General features: G+C 34.9%; 1 protein-coding gene across 1 annotated transcript in view; it reads right to left on the bottom strand.

Moving 5' to 3' along the window:
* Positions 1-10,662, bottom strand: part of LOC132185553 (UPF0481 protein At3g47200-like) — a 15,079-nt gene extending 4,417 nt beyond the window's left edge. Inside the window, exon 1 of the mRNA XM_059599316.1 lies at positions 9,320-10,662. Within this exon, the coding sequence (XP_059455299.1) occupies positions 9,320-10,662 (1,343 nt within the window). The remainder of the gene's footprint in view (positions 1-9,319) is intronic.
* Between the last annotated feature and the right edge of the window lie 4,534 nt (positions 10,663-15,196).

The following is a 15,196-nucleotide window of genomic DNA, read 5'->3' as shown; positions in this document are numbered from 1 at the left end:
ACGCGGCCACCTCCGCCCATGGGGTGGCTCGCCGGCCACCCCAGATGGGTTGGGGGTGGCTCGCCTGCCACCCGAGATGGACTGGATGTGGCCTGTGCGCGGCCACCTCTGCCCATGGGATGGCTCGCCGGTCACCCCAAATGGGCTGGATGTGGCCTACGCGACCATCTCCGCCCATAGGGTCGCTTGCCGGCTACCCTAGATGGACTGGGGTGGCCGGCCACCCAACCAATTTTTTAGAGTTTAGGAGGAATAATCTGGTGTGGCAGTTTTTTCTTCTTCTTCTTTTTTTTTTTTTTTTTTTTTTTTTTTAATTTTTATTTCCATAAACTTAGGTTTATTCTAAAATGCTGAAGTGTCACTTGATGAGTGGTAAGTACAAAGGGGTGAATTTACAGTCTAAGAAGGATGGAGAGAGAGGGAGCACCTGCAGCAGAGAAATTTTTTCTCTGCTGCCAGTGTGCGTGAGAGAGAGAGGGAGAGGGAGTAAAGAGATGCATCATATGAGTCATATTTTCGCCACATAAATTCATAGAAAATGGATAAAATAATTGATAGGTGTTTCTACATACATTAGTTGTCCACCGAAGTCATTTTCAGAAAAAAAAAAAAAGAAAAAAAAAAGAAAAGAAAAACAGAAAAAGTCCCTAATGAGACACCACCATATATGTCTTGTTACGTATTTTGACTGATTCAACGTGTTTTATGGGTTGTGAGTTGATTGGGCAACGAACTCTCTTATCTAATCCAACTGGCAACTGATCGATCTCCTCAGCCGACTCATTTTGGATTTAATTAGGAGACTCTCTCGATCTCAATATGTCATCTTTGCCCTCACGCATCCCTCTCTAGTTGTGGATAGTCGCCACTGAGGTATATTCTCAGTTCCTTCTTACGAGAAGTAACTAGAAAGGTCAACAAAAGTGCTAAATTTTACACCCACTTCGTTGCAAAATGGGCCACCTCGAAGACGTTCATCACTAGATGCATGCATTCTTACCTCTACCTATCTTGATGTGTCTTTCTATCCATCCTGCTCTCCAGGCTAATTTAATTTCTTTCTTACCAGTTTGTTCCGATTAAAAATGCATATAAAAAGGAGATCTCCTTTTAGAGATGCTATATTTGTCAAATTTTTTCTTCAGAAATTGGCTCATAATTGATGTGCCACCATCACATGAGACGGTGACACATTTTTCAAAGCAATAGATCTCATGGTACGGTGATATATTACTTGAAGACCAACTATTAGAGAGAAAAAGTGTAGTAAAAAAGAATCACGTGCTCTTGAAACATGTCGATTTAATGAATTGAATTGCAAGAATTTTCACCAACTAAATTGATTGTGACATGTCATGTGATGATCTAGATCATCACATGACATGTTATATTTTAAGTGATTTTTTATTTTAGTCACTATAAAAAAAATTACTTAAAATATATCATATCAATTAGGGATGGATGCAGAGTTTGGTATGGATAGGGGTCAAGGGCAAAAATTTTTAGTGGGTAGGAGCCAATAAGCAAAAAATAAATAAATAAATAAAACCTTATAATTTTTTTATTTTTTATTTTTCACCTTAACATTTTTTTTTTCTTTGTGTTGGGGGCCATGGCTTACACCGGCCACCCCAGTTCCGTCACTAATATCAATCGACATGATATGTCATGAATGTAATAAATGAATGTGAAGATTAATATTTCTTTCAATAATAATTACAATTTCATTTGCCTGTGTGAATATTGATTCCTACTTCCAACAAACAGTCAACCCTAGAAGAACCCCATGGCCAGCCTGAGCTTTCCATCACATTCAAAATATATAAGATTCGAAACACCTGTCCCGGCCCTCTCATATTTCTCGACAATTACAACTGTTTTTTTTTTTTTTTTAGTTTATTTATTTATTTTTATGATGGATGGTTTTAATATTATACTTTTGAGGTCAAGAACTACTGTGCCATCTTATTTAATTAATTTATGAGGAGGAGGTGGTCCAAACGAACAGGATTATAAATGTATAATTAGGTTAATTGGTCATGATCAGTTGACATTATTATAGGTGAAAGCTACAGTTTTGAAAAAATCACTTGTTCAAAATTCTACAAGCACCCATCCGAATTTCTCTTCTCTAGGGTCAAAGCAATTAAAAACAACAGATTAAACCTAGTTTATATATATATATATATTCTGTATATAAATTCTGTATATACATACCTTACCTTTTTGGAAAGGATAAGCTATCACAATGGCCACTCAAATTCAACCCTAGCTATCAACCAATAAAGCCCATTAACTTGTGGATGATAAATACATTGACTTACCGGCCAGCTCAAACAAAATATACGTACTTCGAATAAAGCAACAATGATTAATTAAGCATTATTGAGTGGAGTAATCACTATCTCCAGAGGCCCCTCTAAACATCCTCGTCACCTTCTAATTACATGCACCTAACCAAATATGTGGTTGTGGGTAAAATTACAACTTCACCAAATTAGGATTGTGCGGTGTTCGAATATTAATCAAATAATTAAATTAATTATTTTTTATCCGTTTAAAGCTTTTAAGATAAATGATGATTAATTTACAATGGTATTAGAGCAAATGTCATGAGTCTGAATATTGTTTTCGTCAATTCACTCTCTCTATTTAATTAAAATATTCAACGTATTGGAATAAGTGTTCTAAAAAAACATGTACATGTTAACACTTAAACTCATAATGATTTTAGCTAGGATTTGTAAGGAAAAAACATGTAGATGCATGTGTACACTTGGACTCATAATGATTTAGCTAGGATTTGTAAGGAAAAAACATGTAAATGCATGTGTACACTTAGAATCATAATGATTTTAGCTAGGATTTATAAGGAAAAAACATGTACATACATGTGTACGCTTAACTCATAAACATGTACATGCATGTGTACACTTAGACTCGTAATGATTTTAGCTAGGATTTATAAGAAAAAAACATGTACATGCATGTGAAGACTTAGACTCATAATGATTTTAGCTAGGATTTATAAGAAAAAAACATGTACATGCATGTGAAGACTTAGACTCATAATGATTTTAGCTAGGATTTATGAAGGAAAAACATGTACACATGTACATGTGAACACTTGAGACTCATAATGATTTTAGCTAACCTGTACATGCATGTGAACATTTATACTCATAATTATTTTAGCAAGGATGTATAAGGAAAAGAATCAGATACGTGTACTCTTATATGAATTGTGGTTATTAAATCGCCTCGTGTTATGATTCTAAGGGTAAAGGGTTTAAGCAAATAAATATCCTATAATTCTAAGGCTTTTAATCAATGATTAAGCCCGTAATAATTGGTATCAGAGCAGATACCATACCACTCCACCAACTTCAAAACCAAGGGAAATAAAATCTAATTTTATTCAAGTAACTCTATGGTCTCCATTTATTTTTCCGAATTTCTTATGTTTCATGTCATATTCAAATGTATAATTTCTCATCAAGTATTCTCTAGAATTCCTAACAATCTGTCCAAGTGATGTCAACCTCCCATGCTTTGCAGTTGGCAGGATTTCATGGGTGATTATCTGCCTTTTAGATTATTGATTTCTGTATGTAACACGTGGCTGATTGATTGAGAAAAGGAAGGCAGAATAGGAATATAATGAAAAGGGACACAAAACTAACCTAGAACAAGTCAACAACTGCATAAAAATTGGTTAATTTTTCATAATTATATGACTTTCAAATTTCCAACTTGGCTTCGCACTGCCAAAATGATCCAATATATAGAGTTGGGCTTGGGCCTGTGCTTTCTGGTGATGGCCCACCCTCTTTAATAAGGTTTAGGACTCAAAACAGTGTACGTGTCTATTTGGTCAATGGTCACGTGTTGCATGCGCGTCCAAATTGTCTTCAAGTAACAGGCTAGACAGTTCTACACGCATCTTAAGTGCCTTTAATGATGAATTGAAATAACCTTCTTTAAGCCCTTTTGTCTCAATTGAGAGCATCCTATATTTCTAAATCACATTTATGATGCTTACAATGATTAACGCTTTTTTATTTGTGTAAATCATTTTTCGTAATTCTCTCACGTCTTAAGTTGATAATTATGAGAGGACCCATTATGGGGCCTACTTGCCCAAGCCCTCTCGAGCTACCTGAACACCTAACCGGTCAGGTGATCTTTACAAGTGCTCTTTCACAATTGTCTAACAAAATTGCAAGTAATAGACACAGACAATTGCACTGGATCTCAATCCTATTTTCGAAAGCCTTTTATTCTGGCATATTCTTTTCCTTAGCAACTCCTTTTCGTCGTCTCTATCACTTTCTCGAAGCTCTTCAAATTATATAAAAATATAAGAAATATTTGATGTGTTGGGGAGAGAAACACCACTTCTAGCCCAAAAAGCCTTACTTAGGTATATTAACCACCTCCATATATAAGAGTGTCATGCGTACTCTAAGAGAACCCACTCTTTTTATTGGAGTCAAACCAAGTAGCCGCGAAAGCTAACCATAAGTTCTAATACCAATTGTTGGGGAGAGAAACACCAAGATGAGTAAAATAAGAGTAAATTAATATACATATTAAGACATTACTTCTAGCCCAAAAGCCTAAGTTAATGGGTTTAGGTCCACTTAGGTATATTAACCACTACTATTCCTTATGTTTTTTTAATGTCGGACACAAACCTCACAAGTGCATGTACAATATGATGATTTTCTATACGAACTAATTAAGTATCGAAAAATATTCTTTAAACTATTTTCAGGGTTGCAAACAAACAGCGGCAATAGCGACTTTTTTTTTTCAAAAATATTTTAAATTATAAATTAGATAAGAATTTAGTCATTTCATGGAAAACAATAATAGATATATATTTTGAGAGAGCAAAGGCAATTTGAAGACAGCCATACACGCGTCTTGAAGTCCTTTTCATAATTCATATGGTTCTCCATGCATGCATGCTTTCTCTTTGGTTTAATCAGGGTTATATAATAGTAATAGTGAGGATAAATTAAGTCCCTTTCCTCGCATTATGTTGACCTAATTAACTGTCTTGAGACTATTCTTAATTATATATATGCCAAAGAGCAAAGAGCAAAGAGCTGTATCCTTCTTATTTCTGTTATTGGTTAACAAATTAACTACCAGTCTTCTTCCCAACCACACGGTTTTGTAGACCGTTAGCTTACAAGGTTGCTTCATCCAAAATTTCCATGCCAATTCTCCTGCAACAATTTCTTCCTTTTTTATTTATTTATTTATTTTTATAATATAATAGTGTTGAAGATCTATTGTATAGAACAAAGTTTTCTTTTGAATTGTGTTGCAAGAAATTCTTTCAAACCAGTATATTAAATTGACATATATATCATTAGAACTGGTAATTATGACTGGTAGCTCAATTAAGACCTTTTTTTTTTTTTCCCCATTTTATAATATACATAATATTGAAGATCATTTTGTATATATCAAACAAAGTTTTCATATAAACTAGGTTATTGGAGGAAATTCTTTCGACTCAATCTATTAAATTGATATGTAGTCTTAGAACATGTAATTTTTACGTGCATTTTTAATAAACATATGAGAATTACATACTATAAAAAGACATATTAATTTAATAGACTAGATTAAACGAATTTCCTCTGACCCTACTAGAAGTAAATTAAACTTTGTCCGCGTATGCATCATTGGGATGCATGATGAGTATTTTAGCTACTGACTTTACATCAATTTTGGTTCTGGGCTGATGAGGGTGGAGAGCCCACCTACTTGAGAGTTGATACAATCTAGCCTGGTGCAGTTTAATTTCTAGATTTTATGGGCTCAAACCCATCTGTTGTGGGCCTGTGACCCTTATATTTGCCATGTACATGAAGTTCCCCTGGGCCCACACAAAAGACCCGCTTCTGTCACAACCATATAAACTATTTTATAATATCAAACTTCCTTAATTAATATCTTTTGCTCAATAATGATTCCTAAAGCATAATGTACCCCGTAAATAAATTAAAAGGGACCAAGAATCCATCCCAAATCAAATGCCTCTGGTATTTTACAATTGTATATGGTAGATGCATAAACATTTTTTTTTTGTCCATTTTATAGCAAATTAATTGACGGTCCAGATTCATCTCCAATATATTTAGTGATAAATAGAGAGAAAAAACAAAAAAAATAAGGTGGTGACCAACCACCGTGAAGTTTATGGAGGTTTATGCCTTGACCTGGCTTGCATGATAGGGTCGATCCAATAAGTTCTACATGCCAACGGTTATGTAGGTTGGGTGTGAAAGGTTAGATAAGAGGTGCGTTGAGGCGGAGGAAAATGCTACACTTTCCAATTGTTTTTTCTTCAAAAAACATTCATGCTAATATTCTTGTCCAACAATTCTCTCTCTCTCTTTTTTTTTTTTTTTTTTTTTTTAGGTACATAAAAATTAAAAAGGAACAACAAAAACAACAAGAAAGCAATAAAGAAATAAAGCCAAACTACCAAGGAAAGGGAATGAGTCCTTCTCACTGTTGATAGAAACAAATCAAGTGGGAGAGGAGTAGTGAGCATGTGGCCAAACTGGGATCTAATGTGCCGCATAGTGAGCACAGAAGTTTACAATTTTATTGATTTTTTTTTCCCCTATTTGTAAACCAAGTCAAAGCAACAAATGGGTATGCTTCTTGAGTGTAATCTACTACTAACAATTCTTGAGTGTAAGCTTAATTAAGTTTTTTTTTTTTTTTTTTTTTTTTTTTAGTATCAAAGATCTTTTGCATAGAACAAAGTTTTCTTATAAATTGTGTTGGAGAAATTTTTTTTAATTCAATTTGTTAAATTGACATGTATCCTTAACACTGACAATTATGACTGATAGATCAATTAAGTTTTTTTTTTTTTTTTTTAATATACATAATATTGAAGATTATTTTTTATCAACTTACAAACTAAGCTATTAGAGGTTCATTTTTAACAAACATATAAGAAGTACATACTCTAAAAACACATATTAATTTAATAAATTGGATTAAACGAATTTGCTTGTATCAAAAGGATGATGGGTCATTCATTGCCCATGGCCCATGATATAAATTAGTCTAGTCATCTAAAGCCCAACATTTTATAAACGTCTTCAACATTTTAAATGGATTTAAAGGCTTGTCGCAATCAGTTGTTCAATCTTTAGGGTAGTTATAGTTGTATACATTAACTAGGTCGGTGTGGTCCACAAATCCGGTATGATCCCTCACTAGCACACCCAAGAGGGCCAATCACTAGCACACCCAAGCGGGCCAAGCCCAAAAGTCCAGTCGTAGCATCCCAATTTACCATCTGTAGTGGGCCTCTGGTCCTTATATTTGCCAGGCCCCCACAATTAATATCCAACTTCCATAATTAGTATCTTTTACTCCTACTTTTGAGACTTAATGATTCCTAAAGCCATGTAAAAAAAAAAGGGTCCTAAAGTATATATATATATATACATTTTGATATGTCCACACAAGGAAATAAGATGGGAGATTCAAACTAATGATCTTCACTTCATAATGCGTTTATTCACAGCCAATTGAGCTACTCCTTAAAGACGATTGCGTAGCGATTCTTTTCAATAATTCCTTATAAATAAATTAAAACGGCCAAGGATTCATCCCAATTCAAATGCCTCTGGTATTTTACAATTGTATATGGCAATTTGACATGCATGGCGCATTAGAGCTCAAAAAAAAAAAAAAAAACAAAACAAATCTCCCATTTTATAGCAAATGAATGAATTATAATCTGAATGTTTAAAGTGCAGACAGAAGGTTTTTGTTGTTCCTCAAAAAGGTGAACTTGTTTGTGATACTTCTTAATTTGAAAGTTCTTCATAAGAATTGGGATTCCCTATATATAATTGGTAGGAGTAATTACATTTTTTTTCCCATGAATTAAGATGCTATGTTAATATTCTCTATAAACTGCCAACCTTACTATTCGACCTCATCAGACTACAATTTTCTACTCAAACTCCCTTCGTAGTTCATGGAGGAAAAAGCTACTGAAGAGGGGTATGTTAATCTTTTAAACATAATAGTAAAATTGTTTAGAGAAATATAAAATAAGAATTTTGTCACTCCGTCTAAAAGAACCGATTCTTCTCCAGTTTATTTGAACGGAAAATGATTTGATTCCAGTAAATAGCTTGTAGAAGAGAAATAGAAAAAGAGAAGAATAAAAATGTTATTTAAGGTGGACCTTAAGCAAACCTTATTTATGAACAAAATGTGCGTAACAAAAATATGGGAGTAAGTAAATGAAGCTCGTTTTATTGTCGAAACAATATTTTATATTCATCAACATATCCCATTCACTTTGTCAGCAGTCTCTTTTGCTGTTACATTTAAGTCTATTAATTTAACCCAAAGAAAAAGAAAAAGAAAAAGAAGAAGAAGGTTTTGCTGGATAATGCGCAAGCAATGCTTTCGTGGGATCTTGACGTCACTTAATTATGAATTATGATCAAGTACATGCATGTTGCATTGACGTTTTTTGTTTTCCAGAATTTTATAATGTATGAACGCATGGGATGCACTAACGTTTTAAGATTAATTTAACCACAAAACCTAAATAATCTCTGAAAGCCAGTTGTAACCATTTCAAGTTGCTAGCCTAGAATCCATTTCAAAAAAAAAAAAAAAAATGCGGATGGAGGCAATTTTTCATCGAGAAAAGAAAAAATTTTGCTTTGAAAAAAGAGTGATGTTTATCAAAGTTGATATGTTTTTTTAGAGGGAATAACGTGTAAATTTTTATGAAAGGCAAAAAATAAAAGACTAGCGTGGATGACTTGTTAGCCTGTCATTGATAAACCGTACCATTTGTTATTCTCTATGTTTTAACCACTAATAGTGACTAGTGGCGGAGCCACATCACTCTTTGAGGGTGACGTGGCACCCCAAAGATTTAAATTTTCTTTTTGGGTTAAATACTTCATACCCTTCTATGGTTTCTCAACTTTATTTTTTTTCTCCTGTGGTTTCATTTTTATCACAGGAGGTCCCTGTGGTTTTGATAAGTGACCAAGTTAGTCCATCCGTTAGTTGACCGTTAGGACTGACACGTGAACCAATCAGACGTCGACACGTGGCACATATTTAAATTAATTTTTTTTTTTAAATTAAAAAAAAAAAAAAAAAAAAAAACCCAGGGGGTGGCCGAGCCACCCCCAAATGGCTCGGCCATTTGGGGGTGTAGAAGGTCTGCAACAACGTAAGCAGCAAGAGCACAATGGCAGCCAACACGGATATGAACGACCACGGCGAGTCAAAATACCTGGCCTTGAATCTCGCCCACAGCACTTTCCAGTCAGTCCCGTAACAGGCGTTGACATCTTTGAACAACTGGGACAGGTAAAACTGATCCTCATCAAACGCCAGGTCCTTTCCCATCTTGTTGATGAAGAGTACGATGTCCCCGTCTTTCCCGAAGTAGTTGTCGAAGATATCGTTGTGGCATAGGTGGTCGACGTCTTTGGCGGTGTTGACGAGGCAGTCCAATAATCTAGCGTAAACCGTGAACTGCTTGGAGGGAGTGTTGTGCAACTGCTCGAATGCCACACAGTTGACCAAGAAAGACTTCATGTGGTAGTCCATGGTTATATTCGGCATCTCGATTACTCCGTTGCAGAATATCCCCTTCCCCTTCTTGAATTTCACGTCCAAGAAGCTGTCAGCTTCTCTCCTTCGGAGCTTAATCCCCGCTCGGCGGAGCTTTGAGATGCAGTAAATAAGATCATTTCTCTTGTTTGATGGCTCTGAATTGGAAATGGCAATACGGGTCTCTTCTTGATCGGGCTGGAGCAGCAAACTTGACCGAACCAAGTCCAGCAAGTGCAATGGTTTTGGATAATTATTGGGTGTTGCCCTCTTGAGGAAATTGTCTACGACTCCGTCGGGCCTTTGCATTACTTTGTTTAAGAATTTCAAAGCCAGCAAGGACAAGGAAGCATCGGAGTCCCCAGGCATTTTGAAAGTTTGAAATAATTCTTCCAGAACAAAAAAGGGGATCTGATTCCCAACCAGAAGAAGGTCCCCGTACATATATGGTACTGCCCAAGCCATGGTGGCCAGAGGGTCGTCGCGTTCGAACACTTTCTCTACTTTGTCAGCCTTTTTAAACAACTCTATCAAGAAGCAACCATCAAGCACCATCAACTTCAGGAACCGACATTCCATCTCGTCGTTCTCGAAGTAATTGATATCTTTGGAATAATACTTGCTCGCTTTCTTTGCAAGTCGGCTTATGCTTTTGCTTTCCAATAAGTCATTTAAACTTAATTGTTTCCTATGGAGTAAATGGCTGAGGAACTGCCGCTTGTGCTTCTTCATCGCCTGGACTTGTTCCTCGCCGCCGTGGTAGGGCCTGATGGAGACGACCCGGGGCTCGTACGCCTTCTTGGTGTTGATATCGGCGAGCGTCTTGGGTACAGTGTAGATGCAGCAATTCTTGGACATCTCACCTTCCACTTCCAACTCATCTTCCGTGTCCGTGGATTCTTCTGGATGAGTTTTTGTCAGATCACCTTCCAACTCTTCTAGCGACTCCATGGAATATTCTTTTTTCTTCCCAGATCTCTTGGGGTCGTTCTTGGAGATCTCCGACTTCTTAGGAGGCATTTTGGTATGTATGGGTGTGAAGTGTGAAAATGGAGGTGTGAAGATGAAGCTTTTATCGGGGGAGTTGAGGGGAACACATCATGTTAGCAACAAAGAGTTAGGGTCAATAAAAGTTAAAAAAATATCCTTAGGTACCTTAGTCCTGCCCTCCCCTCTTTGTATTCGCCACCGGTAGGAAATCTCAAAAAGCATTACATAAAATTGTAAGGTACCTTAGTCCGCTTAGGGCTTGTTTTTTGAGGGCCTAAAAAGTATGTTTAACAAAAAAATCTGTTTGAAAAAAAAAGTACCCGTTTAGTAAAAAATGAGTATAATAAATGACTGTAAAAAATATTAAAGTATTGATTAAATAATTAAATTTACATTTGTTTAAACTTTTAGGGCTTCACTTATTAAAAGAAAATTTGATTCTACACGAGATTTAAGCTTTTGAAGTAAGTAATAAGTTTTTTTTTTTTTAAATAACATTATTTTGTATTAGTTTAGGCATTTGCTGGGGGCGGTATTGTTGTTACTCTTGTGAGAGTCTAACATACATGTGATCAATAAGGCTTAAATAAATTGGATACGAGATAAAGGGGCAGGTGTGAGAGGGACCATACCCACGTTGTCATCAGTTAGGTGTGGATACAATTACAAACATAATATTAGTACGTAATTAAGACACTAACAAGGGACAAGAGCAAATATGAACATAATTTTGTTTGTGTAAAATAATCTTATTTAAGGCGCCTTCAGTAAGTAAATAAACCTCGTTTTATTGTCGAAACGTTTTATATTTATCAATCCCATTCACTTTGTCAGCTGTCTCTTTTGTTGTCTTGCATGTGGATCATTATAGGATGGTAGATTCGATTCTCACCTTACATGCATCTAAGTCTATTAATTTACTTTTTTTTTTTAAAAAAAAAAAAAGGTTTCTCTGGATAATACGCAAGCAATGCTTTCGTCGGAACTTGACGTCACTTATGAACTATGATCAAGTACGTACATACATGTTGCATTGCCATATATGTTTGTATCAAAGTAATATAGTTACTATGAATTGGTCTTGTGGGTTAAGACATTTGTACAAGACTTAGGTGTGGCTTATTCATCACAACAATAATTATTCAACTACAACAAAATACGTACAGACGAGTTTCAATAATTATTCTGAAATGAAGGCTTTAGACTTTTTTAAGAGGATGAACTCTAGGGGTGGCCTGCGGGCCACTCCACTTCACCTAGGGGTGGCTTGCGCAAATCACCCCTTGCCCACCCCATAGGAGTTGGAGGTAGCTAGGGGTGGCAGCCTTACTGTTGGCCACCCCTTCAATTTTTTTTTTTTTTTTTTTAAATTTAATTTTTAAATTAAATTAATAAATAATTATTATGTTGACGTGACAAAATGGTGTGTTTTGATTGGGACTAACGGGCATTAAAAAAATTTAACGGTGGAGATTTATTTAGCATTTTGATTAACCCAAGAAGTAAAAAGCTTAAAAAAAAAATCTAGGAATTTTTCAGTTTTTGCGGGTTGGCATTTCGATTATTGGGGCGTTTAAAAAATTGAGTGCTTTTTCATTTTTTTTTTTTTTGGTACTTTCTTACCTTTCATTTGTTATTAATATTTTCTGCTCTCTTGGCATGGAGTTTCAAATAATTTGTGCCGAGAAATCTGCACAATACTGGACTATTACTGGTGCAAACTTCTCTCACTCTTTCACATTTCTCTTTATTTGCTTGCAGTTTTTTTTTTTTTTTGAAAAGATAACATGGAGGACAAATGTGCAATCAAGAGAGATGTTACTGAAGTATTGCTTCATCTTAGAACTAATTTTTTTCATGTTTCTTTCTCTCAAATTCAATCTTGCTTATGGTAATTACTTGGCTTGTGTAGTTGATAGGCACTACACCAATGGTATATCTCAACAATATTGTAGATAGTTGCATGTGTAGCCCGTACTGCTGCCAAGCTCGAGATGATGGCCGGGACCTTGTTCTAGTGTTAATTAAAGATAGGCATATAACTTGCCATAAATTAATTGTATTTTGCTCAATATTAGATTTCTCTGAGAATCTCTAGTTTAGACTATATATATAAACATTTGGATATAAATTTTAATATATATAATTTTTTTTTTTTTTTAATTATCTTAGACCATTAGCAACGGCTTACGGAGTCACAGTTAATGTTATGTAATAGCGACGACATCTAGGGTCGCCTCTAATGTTATGCATTTGCAGAGACACGAAGGGTTGCCGCTAATAGTGACCAATAGCAACAACATGCATATGATCTGATTTTATCCCTTTAGCATCGACCCACTCAAGTTGCTGCTATTGATCATTAGCGTTGGATCAATAGCGTGAACCAATAGCGGCGACAATGTGCTCATTAATAGCGACATTGATAAGCCAGATGATTATAGTGGATGATGCGTAAGGCCTCCTTTCATAAAAATTTAAAACCCATTTTACCAATGAAAAAGTTAGGGGTGTCAATACGGTTACGGTTAGCAGTTATTGGCAAAAACCGCTAACCATAACTGCTTTAGTGGTTATTAGATTTCACTAACCGCAACCGCAGTTAGTGGTTAGCTACTAACCACTGGTTAGCGGTTAGTGAAATAACCCCAAAAATAAAAACGAAAAAGCAAACCTCAACTAAATTTGTGCCCGATGAGCATTAAAGCATCAAGAAATTCAACAAATTTCCCTGCATTTTTTTTTTCCTCAGAAACCAAATAGAACCCATCAAGTGGTAAAAAGAAAAGCACAATTGCGGAATGTAAAGCAATTGTCAAGTATCAAACCGAATAGAACCCATCAAGCTAGTATCAAACTAGACAGAACCCATCAAGTGGTAATGCCTAAAAGCTTTTCATTTGGTACAAAACTAAGAACGTAAAGCACAAAACTTAGACTAATGTGAGATGGTGGAGATTACCAGTGGGTTTATTGCCGACATCCACCAAATAGACGAGAGACTGGGTGAGAGGTGTGAGCGTGAGCTTGAGAGTTGAGACGGTGAGTCTGGTGAGAGGCTGCTAAGTGATTTTCGTTGAGCGTGAGCTTGAGAGTTGAGATGGTGAGAGAGGTTGCTGAGTGATTTTCGTTGAAGTTTAGGGTTGGGAAGAAGAGATGAATATATAGAAGTGCAAAACGACGTAGTGTTGCCTTTAATTAATTAATTAATTTTTTTTTTTAAAAAAAAAGAGGTTTAAGGGTAAAACTATCAGTGATTCAGTTTTAAAAAAATTGTTACAAATGGTTCAAAAAATTCAAAATTGTTCAAATAATGGTTAATTTTTTTTTTTTTTTTTTTTTTTTTTTCAAAAAGTACATTGTGTTACTTATAACCACAATTGAAGTATCAATGTATTTTTGAACAATGTTTTCACCATTTTTTGGAAAAAAGAAATTTAACCATTTTTTGAAAAAAAAAATAAAAAATAAAAAAAATTAACCATTATTTGTTGAATCTAATGTCAATTACTTAGTTTGATATTATATAATCATATGATCTCATTAAATTATATCATATGATTAATGATTTAAATTATTATCATATTTACTTATAATCTTTTTTCTTTGAATTGAACTTATTATCTAATGGTAAATGGTAATGCTCAAACTCCTAAGTCCTAAATTCCTAAAGTATCTAATAATGCTTTGATTAAATTTGATGTGTTGGGGAGAGAAATATCAAGGGGAGTCTGTATTGGGGAGAAAAACATCAAGTTAATATACATATTAGGACACCACTTCTAGCTCAAAAAGCCTAAGCTAATGGACTTGGGTTTACTTAGGTATATTAACTACCCCCACATACAAGAGTGTTACAACCGGAGTCGAACCAAACGTGTCAAACCAAGACATTTATATCAGTAGCCGCGAAAGTTGTTGGGGGAGAGAAACACTAAGGGGGGTCAAACAAGAGTAAATTTTATTATTATTATTATTATTATTATTATTATTATTATTTTACATGTCCATACAAGAGGGGGGAGGGAGGATTCAAACTAGTGACCTCCGCTTCATAATGTGTGATTCCCAGACGATTGAACTATCTTTTGGAAATGCCGATTGAACTACATCTTGGGGACCAAATAAGAGTAAATTAATATATATATTAAGACACTACTTCTAGCCCAAAAGCCTAAACTAATGTCTTGGGTTCACTTATGTATATTAATCACTCTTATTCTTTATATTTTCTCAATGTTGGATACAAACTTCATAAGTACATGTACAACATGATAATTTTCTATACGAGCTAAGTATCGAAAAATATTCTTTAAACTATTTTCAAGGTTGCAAACAAACAGTGACAATAGCCACTTTTTTTTTTTCAAAAATATTTTTAACTATAAATTAGATAAGAATTTAGTCATTTCATGGAAAATAACAATAGATGTATCTTTTGAGAGAGCAAAGGCAATTTGAAGACAGCCGTACACGCGTCTTGAAGTGCTTTTCATAATTCATATGGTTCTCCATGCATGCATGCTCTCTCTTTGGTTTAATTAGGGTTATATAATAGTAATAG

This window comes from Corylus avellana, chromosome ca6 (assembly GCF_901000735.1).
Source record: "Corylus avellana chromosome ca6, CavTom2PMs-1.0".
In the NCBI taxonomy this organism is placed as follows: domain Eukaryota; kingdom Viridiplantae; phylum Streptophyta; class Magnoliopsida; order Fagales; family Betulaceae; genus Corylus; species Corylus avellana.
The sequence above is the reverse complement of the archived record's forward strand: the minus strand, read 5'-3'. Positions and strand labels throughout refer to the sequence as shown.